At 37.6% G+C, this 14427-nt stretch overlaps 1 protein-coding gene across 1 annotated transcript in view; it reads right to left on the bottom strand.

Annotated features, from left to right (window-relative positions):
- Positions 1-10154: 10154 nt before the first annotated feature.
- CPE (carboxypeptidase E) overlaps positions 10155-14427 on the bottom strand; it is a 57299-nt gene continuing 53026 nt past the window's right edge. The window contains exons 8-10 of the mRNA XM_069013629.1: positions 14035-14153; positions 12747-12879; positions 10155-12009 (exon numbers count right to left, since the gene is read on the bottom strand). Of these exons, the coding sequence (XP_068869730.1) occupies positions 12781-12879; positions 14035-14153 (218 nt within the window). The 3' untranslated portion in view covers positions 10155-12009; positions 12747-12780. The remainder of the gene's footprint in view (positions 12010-12746; positions 12880-14034; positions 14154-14427) is intronic.

The following is a 14427-nucleotide window of genomic DNA, read 5'->3' as shown; positions in this document are numbered from 1 at the left end:
GTCTCCTGTTAGTGCAGCTGTTGGGCATTAGGCCATGAGAAAAGGTAGCAAGTGTAAATAGACTTCCAGGGTGATAATAATTTCTTTTTCTCTCTAAATATGTTAAACACTAATTCAGCAAGATACTGATACTGTACAATCACCAACTGTGTAAATATTTCCATTCTCTTCAATAGGACAGCAACTCAGCTAAGTTTTTTATGTTAAAAGTCTGTAACAATCTATAAATACAGAAGTAGCAAAAAATTCTAATACACCTCTTCCATCCCTTCCTATGGAATGTTTTCCTCATTCTATAGCTATCCTTAAACTTATATCAGCCCTAAATTCACAACTTGTCACAGGCAGGCACAGCATCATCCAAGTTACTTCAGACATATCCATAGCCTTTTGGCTTGTAGTTAGTAAAAGCTGCCATTGCTGTAACTGGAGTTAAGTTCTTCACCCATTTACCAGAAATAAAAGCACTTACAAATTACTACCTGATCACCAGCTTATTACATGATGAGTTAATATAATTAATGGAGATTTCCTTCAGAGAGCAAGATATAAAAACAAAGTAATTCTTTTTATAATAAATTATAGTATCTGCCTTATTTTTCAAAATAGAAGTAAATTTTTGTTCACTGAAGAAAAAAATATTATAAACAGAATAGACTGTATATAAGTGGATCCTTGATCATTTTCTAATAAATTTTTAATGAGTTGGTTGGGTTTTGTTATCCAAAGTGGAAATAGTGTGATGTTTAAAATTCAGAGGAGAAAGAACTCCTCTTGATGGAAGCCTAATAACACAGAGAATTCAATGGCATACAATTGATGAGCCTCAATTTGTTTGCTAGCTCTAGCAAGGCTACTTGTTGGAACCCTGGGAAAAACAATATTAGAGAAAATTAACAGCTACTCAGCATTTAAGTTTGCAGCCAGCCTCTCATTTGCACTCTGCTGGCATGGGAAAAATGTTATTCTAAGCAAGCAGAGGAGAGTCAAGAAATTTCTGAAGACACTGTTCTACTAATTGCTAAGAACAGAGGATGAAGCTTGTACTAAGAGCCCTTCTGTGTACCAGTTTGATGTCAAACATCAGTAGGCTGAAGTCAAACAACAGCTTTCTCAAGCTGTTCACACGATAACTTTATAAGAAAATGTTTGGTGATCATATGGCCACACACAAATTTTCACAGTAAAAGTATACAGAAAAAATTATTTCTATCCATCTACAGAACTGTTTCCCAAAGGTCATAACCTGTCACTGAACATTCACCACATGGATGGCAAACTCTACCACTGAATTTAGCTGTAAGGGATGTATGTTCTCACCTGGAAGAAGAGAATTTTACATCCTTGTCCTGAAAATAACATTTTTTATTTAAGCTTCTGCAGTGTTTTTCATGGATACTATAAAATTTATTTATTAATAAATGAAGCAGTAAAATATTGGAGGCAAAATTTTAACATAGAGGGGAAAAACTTAATGGAATTTCCTATGGCAGTTGTGAGGGTTTTATTCACAGAAGGGGCACCCATCTCGAATCTAATAACCAGATGTGTCCAGAACTCAGTGTTTCCAAATGTTTCAGGTATGTGAGGTTTCAGAACATGACATGTTGTGCCAAAAATGCACAGAGGAGAGGAAATGGGTAATTGGGAGGGAAATGTGCAGTAGTAGCACGTGCCAATCTGTCCTTGCTCAACATGGGAAAGCTGGAAAAAGGAACTTTGTGGTGGAAAGAAAAGGGACACAAGGTCATTTTCTACTCCCAAGGATGACATTTATAATCCAGAGTGATTCCACTGAATTCAATGGTTTTAAAACCAGAGTGGATAATGGACTCTGGCAGTTATCTCTTTTTAATCACAGTGGGAAGTAGACAGTTAGTTCAGCACATATTCAGTCTCTCCTCCTCTCTAGGGACACCTAGGATAAGGGCCAAACAGGTGCTTAAATACCTGGATTTGATGACTTGCAAAACATTAGATTAGGTTGATACAGAAGGTAATCATCTCATCATTCCAATTGTACTTGTCCCATCTCTCCAGCACAGGATGCTGCACAGCAGGAGGAGTGGTTTGAGACACAACATATTTCTCCCTTCACAGAATTTCAAGGTGGAAACATAACAGCATAGATATCCAGATTCTCTTTTAGTTTTTATCTTCAAGTAATAATTAAAAGGTATTTAGAGATTTACAGAGCTCTTATTTTTATGATTAGATATTCCACATACTTATAATCCAAGTTCCAACGGGTTTTTTAGCTTGTTGTTTGTTTGTTTTTTAGTTTTTCAAGGCTAAGTTTTCAAATATTAAAATCTTTAGGGGAAAAAAGAAGCTGTAACAGGAAATGCTTGCACAACTTGATTTTTATCTTTTGGTTATTTTGATCAGCAGCTTTCTAAAGGGAAAGCATTCTTTGGAAAAGTATGACATGAAAATAATTGAGATACATTCCTTGAGCTTGAACACAGATGAGAGCTGCAAGATTGTACGGGTAAGGCCTGTCATCTCCACACAGCTATTTCCCATTTTGTCTCTTCGTGTTGCCTCTTTGCAACCTCATTGTGAACAAATCATTATGGGAATATACATTACACAGAGGTAGAAATTATACTGTTGGTATAAGCAAAATGAATGTGAGCTATTGCCTCAAAATATTCCAGCAAGTTCCTGCTTGGCTGCACAGAACACAGATTCACAGCTGGTACATATCAGAAAACCTCTGCTACCCTCCCCACAGCAGTGCCACTGATGACCATTGTGGCCTTCAGCCTAATCTCAGTATCCCAAAGTTTCAATTCATAATTAGGTTTCAAGGTTTCAACATCATTTCTAAAAGAAATATTTGGAAAACATCAAATGAAAATATATGCTGGAGAATGGCAGAATCTAAGCAACCGAAGTTGTGACTCTGCTATTAGAGGAAATATTACTAAGGAGTATTAGTTACTTTGCTGATGGCAGAGAAGTGTAAAGAAGAGTAAATCAAACAGAATCCCCTCTTTAAGCTTCCCCTCCTCCCCACCAATAATCTAGTCAGGTGTGAAAATTCACAGTACAATTGTGCCCAGAGAAGGGACATAAAATGATGTAGCTTAAAGTGTGGTATGACTTGCTATTTTCCTTCCCTGGACATTCAGTGCTTCCAAAAACACACAGCCTTCCAGTTCTCAGCTCCAGCTGTAGGGAAGAAGGTTGCACTGGATGTGCTCCTGGATGTTTGTGTTCTCAGCTGCTCGCCTACAGTTAATGAAGCTTATCCTGATATTTCCTCTCATTACCAAGCATGGTTTTGATTCTAAGATTAAGACTATCCAGGTCGTAATCCAAGATTATAAAACAATAAAGCAGCAGTTCCAACTATTTGGAAGAATAAGTTTATTAAGTATTGAATTGTTGTGGTGGGGATTAGGGTAGGTCAAGCAAAGTCATTACATGGGTCATCCTCCCTTGGAGGAAAAATATGCCTTGCAAGGCAAAATGAGAAATTGAATAAAACCATGAGAATCAACTACAATTGACTGTAATATGCCAAGAAAAGTGCTGGGCCTTGCACCCCTCTAAAAGTCTTTGTTTCTTCCCTTTTGTGAGTGCTTTTTCATGGTTTAGACAGTATCCCCCTAAGCAGCCACTTGTTGAAAGAAATTGTAAGGTGTCATGGAGTAGTTTGCTTTAATATGAGAGACTTAACATTATGAGGAATTGAACTGCATTCTATGATCACTCCTTTCTAGCCTCATCTTCAAGAAGAAAAATTCCTGAGTGAAAATCTGATAGAACATGAAGTGTAATGCCTACTCATTGCCTTCAAAAATTTCCATCTAAAAGCCCAGAATAACAATGATATTCAACAAAAACAAGAGAGCAGTGCATGCTCTGTGACTCTATGACTTTCTATTACCAGCAGCAGCTTAGTTTCACCTTTTGGATAATAGATTTCATTGTATCATAATCTCTTTCACATTTACTGACTTGGAACCTTTTGCAGTGCACAGGCCTTATCAGTGTTTTAGCATCCATCCTGAGGGGGCCTTAGAGTGAAAAAATGAGGGTATGGAGAAAGAAGAATTACAAACTATCGAAGTGGGGGAGATAAAATGTATGGCTTTGACATCTCATCCCTCCCCATGGACGTAGATGTATTTCAGAGGAATGCAGACTTGCAATACAAAGTATTTTCTTAGATATTATAGGAGCAAGCCTGCTGACATTAAAAATATCATGCAAGCAAGCCAGTCTTTAATTAGTAAATACTAGGAATAGTGTAATTCCAAGAAAACTGAGAAATATGTAAGACTGAAGGAGGAGAGAAAGCCCTTTAGAATGTTTTGATCAATCTGAAAATCAAAAACATTTCTACAACACTTCAGCAGGTTCTGTTGTGTCCAAAAATTCAGTTCAGAACCAAAGCTTAAAAATATCTAACTCAGCTTCATTCAGATCACAGATAGTGAGGGAAGTAACTCAAAAGCAAGCACAGAAAATCAATACTCAGATATTTTTAACCACATACAGATACTGCCCACGGAATCCAAGACTGAATTTTCAGAACCCTGTAATTAGTGAATCCAAAAATGCTCTTAGATTAATGAAGCAGAAGCTCAAAGGGATGTGTGATTATCTAAAGTCTCAGGAAACCATTAAACCAGGTGGGACAATCAACTGAAAGGGCGTACCCCGTGAAGAATACAGTAGTTCAGCCAAGGAATACAAAAGCATTTAAACAGCTTTTTAAAAGGGCAACAGCCTTACTGTAAAATAAATTAATGCGATGAAAAATCTACTGCACAGCTCCATGAACTATCTCAAAGGTAAATTAGCCTCACTAAGAAAAAACTGAACATTAGTTCTGCTTCTAAGTTTGCCTACTTTCAGCTGCCAACTATTTGATCTTGTTCAGTCTTTCTTTGCTAGACTGTGGTCTCAATTATACAGCTACATTAATAAAAACTATGAAACTAGTAAAAATGCTTTTAAGTGTAAACATTATACTATAAAATAGCAAAAATCTGAATTGTCATTTTTATAAATGAAAGAATCAAGTTGAAGCAAAATAGTATGGTTTTCAAAATTTTACTCTTTACCTTTCAATAACCCTTTTTAAAAATTATTTTTCAACCTACAGTTTTCAAAGGCACCTAAGGCATCTAGGAAGCTTTATCATAAATGAATTCTTTAGATACAGAAATATTCATTGCAATATTTTTCTATTTTTTAAAAATTTGTATTTATTGTATTTTTATTTTGAAATTCAGTGTCTTCTATTTTTATCTTGGCTCCAATTTTCTTAAATTTTAAATAAGGGGTTTGAGATTAATTACTTTGGAAACAGTCTGTGAATACGTCTCCATATTTAATTGCTTTGTTGAAGAAAAATTTCACTGAATAAAAATTTCATTCTTCTCTGCCACTTGTTCAAGTGTATTATATATAATTATTATTTTTTTCCTTTGAACTTTGTTTTCCTGGCAACTATTTATCTGAGAATTCTTAACATAATGTGCCAGCAACTTATGTAAACCCACAACCAACATGACTACATATTTTTCATGTTAATTTGAATTTATCTTGGCATCTTATAATACCATCCAGTGCATTGGCAAACAAATATTGAATGACTTAACTTGGGATGTCCTCCAAATTTTGTTTCTTTTCAGTGGAAATTCCCTGCAAGCTATGTCTAACTTTTCAGACATTACAAAAATGATCAGAAGATTTTGCAGATGTTTAACATCTTGCATGTTACCACATATGTAAACAAGCATCTGATGTTGAGTCCTGTCAGATGCATGTGGAAATAGAAAGCTGAAGACAGAATCTGTATTTATTTGGAAGGGCATCTATCATGTCCTGGTATAACAAGAAGTTTCTTTTCATTTAGTCTTTCAGATTCCAGAAAAAGGCATAAGAAAGCAGTCCCTTTAGAAGTTTCTTTTGCAAAAGCCCTGCTAAAACAGCTAGTAAGATTTTTAGGTCAAAATGCAGTAAAAGATTCAGGTCTACAGGCTTCAGCACGGTGCATGACAGGCACCTGGTGCCTCAGAGGCAATGCAGGGCAGCCCCACAGTTTGACAGAGTCATAGCTACAGCAGAACTGTATGATACAAATTTTAAAACATTCTTGGAAGCACCAGCTGGATTCCAGGCTTCTGTAGCCCTTTTTTGAGGTGGCTGCCTGGCTCTCTCCAATCAGGGGCACCTTGTTTGCCCTCTGAGGGCAGCCAGTCCCCTAACACAAGGGTCAGCCTGGGGTTCACTTGCCTGCCACAGGCGCCTAATTTAGACATGATTCATAAAACCAGGAGTCTGCATTCCCTTTATGGGAAACAGAATAGGTGCCTTTAAGGATTTCTGGGCAGTTAAATGACTAAAATAGCCTAGGGAAGATGACGTACGTTCCTGCCCCGCTCCCTTGCTCCCACACACACTTATGTACGTATGCACACAGTGAATCCAAAAGATAAACTTTGTAGCATTACTCTTCTTTGCAGTAGGATATTTCTGGGCCCGAAGTTTTTATGCATTAAATGTGTGCAGAAACAGACCTCCAAAGCTTTTATTTATGTCTATTGAAACCTAGTAGCACTGGGACTGGAGTGAATGCCCTCCTTTGCCACACATTAATAATAAATGCTGTGCAGCACAAGCCAGTCAGTTGTTTTTCAGGGTATTCCTGCTCCCAAAGCTGCTTCTGTATTTTATCCAAAACTTCTTTAAACTGAAAAGCATTCCGTTCCCCACAGGAAACACAAAGCAGATATGCTGATATTTGCATATACAGGGATAGATATGAATAACATGATAAACCTTCAAATACATTACCTGAATCTGAAGTGGAAAGGAGTTGGTATTGTATTTGCTGACATTCCTTTTCAGATTTGAGTTTCTTCAGCCACTTCTCAGAAACCATGTCTCAATCATGTCTAACCTATGGGATCCAGGATCACTTTCCAGCTTCCAAGTCTTAATGTGTGCCTCCCACACACCAGAGTCAGAGGCATAGGCCAGCTCATCCCTCCTGTACCACCAGGGAAGTGTAGCAGCTGTGTTCTGCTGAAGGAAACCCAAGCATGCAGGCCAAAAGCAAGCTACTGGTGGGGTCCCTGTCCTGGAGACCTGAAGATTCACGAGGCCAGGCCATGCCAGGGCACCTGACTGAACAGCAAGCTGCAGCACCCCAATAAATTCAGAGCTGTGCCAATTATGGCGCGGGCAGTGGACAGGAAGTTGTGAATGCCCCACCCCTGGAAGTGTTCAAAGCCAGGCTGGATGTGGCTTGGAGCAACCTGGCCTAGTGGAAGGTTCCCTGCCCATTGCAGAGGGGTTGGAACTAGATGATCTTTGAGGTTCTTCCAACCCAAACTATTCTGTGATTTTGTGATACCAAGTGCAAACTTAGGGTCTTTACAGACACCAGAAAGCCCTGTAATCCACTCCTGATGGGTCTTGGCACAAGTGATCCTTGAGTTGCTCAGGCTGGGCTAGTTTTTGACACACCCTGCAAGAGAACTGGAAGCAGCCAAGAAAAGCCACATGAACGGATATTTAGTGAGCTGAAGGGAGGGAAGTCAGACTGTAATTTCGTACTGTTCTTGGCAGCCAAGTCCTCTCTTGAGTGTTGTCCATAGTTTCTGAAATGTGTTTAATTTACCTTTTGTGCAAGGGGTGCTGGAATATGGGGGAAGGATGTTGGTTCTACACCCCTGGATACCAGCACATGCACCACAGCACACTGCAGAGCTGAGGCTCTGCTAAGCTCATGGACTGGGCTCTCCCAGTACTGGATGGTCTTGTAACACTGTGGACCGCTCTATTGCTGCCATGCTACTGGCAGGTGAGATGTTCATCTAGCTCTGTATTTTGTCTCTAAATTAGGGCCCTGATCACATTCTCAGTGGGTGAATGTAACAAAAACGGCACCCAGATTTACCTTCCAATCTTTCACTGAGCAGCAGTTCAAAGGCTTAAGTGTGCTGTAGGTTGCAACTCATCCAGCTCATCTCCTTTATTTCTACTTTGTGTCTTGCAATGAGTGTTAAGTTCCATAACCAATTCTGCACATTGTGAGAGTGGATCTCATTTCTTGTTTATTATTTTGCATCTTTCTCCTAGAAAAGATGACGAACAACTACTGCTAATGCAGAATGAGCGGTCCTGACAGCAGATAGTTCCGACTACTCAGATTCTAGGCTTGAGGGTCTGGTAGTAACAGGGACCTTTCCAGAAAAACTTTACCTTAATGGTAAAGACATAGACATACTGTACCCCTAGAATCCCACAGCCATATAACCCTATTCAGCCTTTACTAACGAACGATTAGAAAAAGGGTCTGTAAAGTCCACTTATTTCACAACACCAGACTGCTTCCAGTGCATTTCCAGATGTCAAATTCCCCCTACATTCCCAATGAAAGAGCCAAATTCTTCAGCTTCTCTCTTTGACAATTTCCACTGTGCACAGGGATGTGTGATTGCAAAAATCTGTAGTGGCTTAACTGAATACGAAAGGAGAACCAAGATAAAATAACATGGATTATTAACCATTAATTCAGGGAAAATGTAGCACAGTGATAAATGATACCTAATTTTGCACGTGCTTAAGTCATTGCTGAAATAGAGTGCCTGGGGCACAGAGAGATAAAATAAGGAGGGATGAAGAAAGATCAGCATTGCAAGACCATTTAACTCAATTAATATATTCCCATTATAACAGTTAATAAAAGCAAACAGCAGTTATTTCTAAGTATCTCATTTTTATACTGCTGATCCAATACTTGTTGTACTGCTGAAAACCTTGGTCTCTGGATGCATAGGATTACATTAACTTCTCAGTTGTCATCCACTTCTCTCCCTAAAACAGACTTTAAAAAGGAAAAACTTGAAGCAAGCTTACTCGAAACCCTCAAAGCTAGGAGGCAAACAAACCCACTGTTTTGGGCTTTTAATGCCATGAATTTCAGAAAATCTCCTGAGTGTTTTTGATTTCTGGATTTAATTATCTAAGTCAGAAATAATGGAAGAGAGGCTGTGTCAATGACCAAACCTATGAGCCAAATTAACAAGCAGTAAATTATTCTTAACAGTCATAGGTCTACACAAACAGAAATAACATACACAGGGAATAAAATACCTGCCAGGAGACTATCAGAACAAGTATTTTGCAAGATTCAGGAAGGCAGAAAGCAAGCACTTCAGTGGCATTTCTCAGTCCTGCATTTCCAGAGCTAACTACAAGCAGGAAACAACGCACTCCTCCACTGAGGCAGGTTTCCTGAGAAGTTGTAGAGAGCTGCTCTAACTCAGAGAAGCCATCATTAAACTGCTGATATTGTACAGGCTCCACAGGCCAGAGTCAAATTAAACTCAGATATGGGAGAAAATCAGGCTCCTTGGAACTGCATCTCTTAACTTTAAATTCAAGCTCCTCTAACCTTTCATCCTTCTCTGAAATCTATTCCATTCCTCTAGTTATTAAGTGTTCCTAAGACACATGTTATATCTGTTAAAAAAACTCAGAGAAACTTGGTAGCAATTCTTTCTAACATACCATCTCAGTTTTAATTTACACTTTAATTATGTTATTAGCAGCTCAGGACTAGCCAAGACTATATGTGAATTCACATATATGGATGTGAACACCACAACCTAGCTGGGAAACAGTTCAGATGCAGTGATTTTATTTGACTGACTTCCTTTTTTCTATAATCCTGGCCACTGCAGTTAAAAGGAATGCTTAGTTATAAGGAATGTGTAGTACCACAGATTTGCAAACACACTGCACCCTGTGCTTCCTAATCCTAACGATCAATACGGAAAAAGATTTGTAAATGCCATAAGAGAGACATGCAAAAGTGTATGCCCTGTCCCCTCCAACCCTGCATGGAGGCAGGGCATCTCATTACTATCCCTTACTTGACTTGAAAGCCTCCATGGGAGAAGTGCTTAGAAAGACATACACTCCAAAAGGAAGATGTTCTGGCACAAAGTTAAGGGGCTGTGGATGGCTCCCAATGGGATGTCAGCACTAATCCCGCTCTCCTTTCTCTGTTCAAACAGCAAATTAATAGCCCCATGCACCCACTAAGGATGTTCATGGCATCCTTTGCAGACATGCACAGCCAAAGAGGTCACATTTTGAACCTGCAAATTACTCACACATTTTACATTTTAAATAAAACTGTAGATTTATTGTACAATAGTACAGCATGTACCTTTTTAACCAAAAGCTCAGCATCACATAACACTTTAATCTTCCATTAAACATACACAGTCCTACAACACAGCTCAGCTCAGCTAGAAAAGCTACATAATGAAATTAATTTATTGAGAGTCCTGGCTACGCTGTTCTCAGGGATGTTTACCTAGACCAAGAACAGTGGCAGTGGTTCTGGTGTGGTAACATTTAATCACTTTAACCTGTTCCCAACACAGTAATAGCAAGCAGTCATTTAGAGCACAACAAACAGATCACTTAAGGGACACCACATTTAATCGCAAATGTATGAAACAGTAGACCAGAGGATCTCACATACATCATACAGGTATGGATTAGAACCCTGTTATGAGATCACTTTGATGTAATGGCTGCAGTAACTGTGCCACAGGAAGACTGGATGCATGACCAGCATCGTACCATGAAGTGTCACTTGGACTGAAATTCTTCGGTTTGAAAGAGGCAGTCCAGGGTGTTCTGTACAAATATACACTTGCCTAATTACAGTAGTTTACACTCCTGTAGCCATTTGCCCACATGCCAGCAGCATCTTGTTATAACTCATTTTTATACCATTTGCTTAAATTTTACCTGGTTCAGTTAAAAACAAGATCATTACTTCCAGACACAGGATGTGTTCTGTGCTACATCTTGGCCTTTCAAATTGTCATAGACACCCAAGTTGGTGTAACCAGGCATCCTTTATGCACACTCTTGTGCACAGCTAGCCACAAGGTGTTTTTAAGACACATTGAGATAAGATTCTTTATTTGCCACTGGGGTTTCTCATTGCAATGCAGATTCAAAGATCGCCACTATATAATTACTTACAGTAAGTAAATTTCCTCTGAAATTTGGAATTAAACATCTACAACCCAAATGAGCTACAGGTTACATCACAAACTCTTTACCAGAAAGTTTATGCCTTTTTGTTGCTGTTCAGTTTACCAATGTGTGTCAAACCTTAAGCCTGTTCCATAAAATGATCAAGTGCTATTTTTATTAAAGAATTTTAAATTCTCAGAAAACAGTATTTGCAGTAAATTTTTAAATACCCAAAGGAGGTAAATTTGGATCCTACACCTGAATATGTGATTTTTCACTTACAGCAGGAGAGTGATAGTGCACTCTTGATTGGTTCTGAACCAGCATCAGCTAAAGTAATATGCTAATCAAAACACAGACAGTGGTATTAAAGAAATAGAGGAAGGAAATCTATATCAAATATCTGACCTTGAATTAAAATAGACTAACAGTATTTGTAAGCTTTCAAACAGATGAGATGCTTAGCTTATCTTAAGTAGCACATCAGGAGTCATTTCAGAAGAATTATACCAAACTTGCACCTACTATGGTCCATGTGTAATCTCTGGTTCTGCAAATTTCACTCATCTTAGCCAAAATACAACAGTATGCTAATTAATGCTAATTGGTAAAAAACCAAAAAGGGACCATGAAGGATTGTTTTAAATCAAAGTTATTTTTGTATCATCTTCAATAATTTTGTGAAAATTTCACCACACTGAAAAAAATTTCACTTATCTGTCTTGTTTCTAGTTTTGGTAAGACTAGACAGAAGAAGAAACAGAACTCAAAACAAATCCTTTCTTGACTTGCCAGACTAAAAACACAATCTCAGTAGACTTCCAGTTCATCGTCTAAACCATAATATTTTGATAGACTTCAGTGAACAGATGAACTTTTGGCTGATTATCTAGACATCACTGATACAAGTAAAGATTGTTGAAAAGGTAATTATTTAATTAAAACAGATGTCGCCTGAAATGATTTTTTTCCTTCCTGCAAAACAAACACAAGCAGCATATTAATGAGATGCACTAGCTCTTCTTCTTCTTCCACTCAGAATCTCTAATTTGCTTAACAAGTAACGAGAAGTAATTAAAACCTGATCTTCAAACATTATCAACTGTTTAAGGAATAAAGCTCTGTTATTTCCTGAATTCCTTCTACGCCATCTTTAATAACAGAGTTTATGCAGATTCTTTCTGCTTACTAAAATGAAGTCAGCTTATGTTTCTTATATATGTAAATAGCCCCAACACCAGAGACATACAAAGTGTTATACTGAATTTTAATCCTTGTAAAACATTATTACACCACACACTGTTATAATAAATCTTTTCAATAACATCCATTATAGAACTCAGTAAAGAGCACTGTCTACTACTATGCACTGTCAAATATTTCTGGCAGTATCGGTAATTGACTACAGCATATTTCTTTTTTAAAATCAAGTGTTAACCTACATATTCTGAACTTGCAAATAATACACAACAGATTTTACTGTCATACAGGCTGCATATTCATTCATTTTTTCTGATTATTATAGAAGAGTAAATTTTCTATAACAATATGAAAGAAAATTAATAACTTATTTATCTACCTAGGAGGCTAGTAGTTATTTGTAATCATACTAATCAAAAGATGACTGAAAAAATTCAAAGTTAATTATTGTGAAGTGCACAAAATCTAGAATATAGGGAGTTTCCACAGTACGTTATACTAAGTCAACATACAATAGATTAAAAGCTGTAAAGCCAAAACCCTCATTTAAAAATTTAGTGTTTCTGACATCATCTTCCACCATTCCATCAACTCTTCTTTTTCCTCTTCTTTTCTTTCAGACAATGACTCCAGTTCAAAATCAACCTGATTAAGGGAAACAATCAAAAACACCAGTAAGGCTTGGGGATAGATAATAGTGTGCTTAACACAAGCATAGGGCTTAGGGAGGTACCTTCTGGTTTAGGCTGGGTTTATTCCAAAGTGTCTCAAAGATGATTTAAATATGAGCAATACTAGTATATCGTACTATAACTTATCTAAAAATACACAGAGGTGACCAAAATTTCCTAAAGAACCAGACATCTGTCCAGTCTTTGTCTTGACTAAAAATTTCAAAAAGCATGGGCCAATGAAATTAAAATTCAGTAATAGCCAGCCACATAAATCATATAGCATATTATAAAGAGTATCATCAGCATATTGCTAACACAGATCACAGAATATCCTGAGCTGGAAGGGACCCACAAAGGTTATCAAGTCCATCTCTTATGAGCACTGTTCTCTAACCAACTGAGCTAATCTCAGGGTAACAACAACTGCAAAACCCCAGCATATCAAAACATGTATTCAATATTATGCCATCAAAAATATCCAGGGAGCTTTTCCTAACACATGGCTCATTAATGTAGATACAATGTGCTAGTTTAGTATATCTTAACATGTGAGCCACACTAGTGAAATAGCATTTATTTTAATTAAGAGACATCCACATCAGTATAGAATTAAAAATGCTTCTGAAACCTTAGATGCAGTCTAGGTCTTATTGACCACACATACTGGATATCTACACAAAGCAGTGGCCCATTGCTACCTTTCAGCATGGAGCTGAACGCTGGTTTTAACCTAAGCAGGTACTCATTTGACAAATTAAATTAAAAATATATCTCAATCAAAACCTCAACATCTCTTACTTTTTACGTTTTGCTATTTAAAGATATTCTGTAATCTTCTGATTGGCTATTCAGACATGAACGAATAACATGTTTAAGTATCTCAATATTACCCTTCTCTCTGTCTTTTTATTTTAAATAAGACTGGAAAGAGATTAAATGAGTTTACAGTGAGATTACTCTCAGTGGCTGGTGCATCAAGTGCTAGAAGAGTGATTTCCAGACTTTCTAAATCAGCATATTCTGGAATATTCTGAAAAATCACCTCCTACTTACATGTATACCATGAGGGAAAAAGGGACTTTTTAAATGTTTAATAGATGATAAACCAACACATGTGAGCACTTACCACAACGGCAGGGCTGAAGGGCACAGCCACTTTTTTAGTTATTGCTAGATAGCCTGGTGCTGAGGCCGTAACTTTGTAATTTCCAGGCACAAGCAATCTCCAGTAATCACCATCCTTGGCTGTAGAGAAGAAGAAAAGAATCCCAGTAAATATGTAAATATGTAATTATGCAGCTAAGAGGAAAGGCTCATATGTCAGTCTTTCATATTCCTGTCAGGGCTTTCCTTTTGACTGCCTGAAAGGATTCTTCCTTCTTTCTTCCTTTTTTTTTCTTTCAGTAAGAGCTGTATATATATCATATTTGCTTCCTTTCAGGTAATCAAAAAAAAGATTTAAACTCTGAAGTTGTGCTGTAGGCTCCATGAAGGATTTGCCTGCTGACGCTGAAGATTC

This window comes from Aphelocoma coerulescens, chromosome 4 (assembly GCF_041296385.1).
Source record: "Aphelocoma coerulescens isolate FSJ_1873_10779 chromosome 4, UR_Acoe_1.0, whole genome shotgun sequence".
Taxonomy (NCBI): Eukaryota; Metazoa; Chordata; class Aves; order Passeriformes; family Corvidae; genus Aphelocoma; species Aphelocoma coerulescens.
Note: the sequence above shows the minus strand (reverse complement) of the source record. Positions and strands in the feature narration are given on the sequence as shown.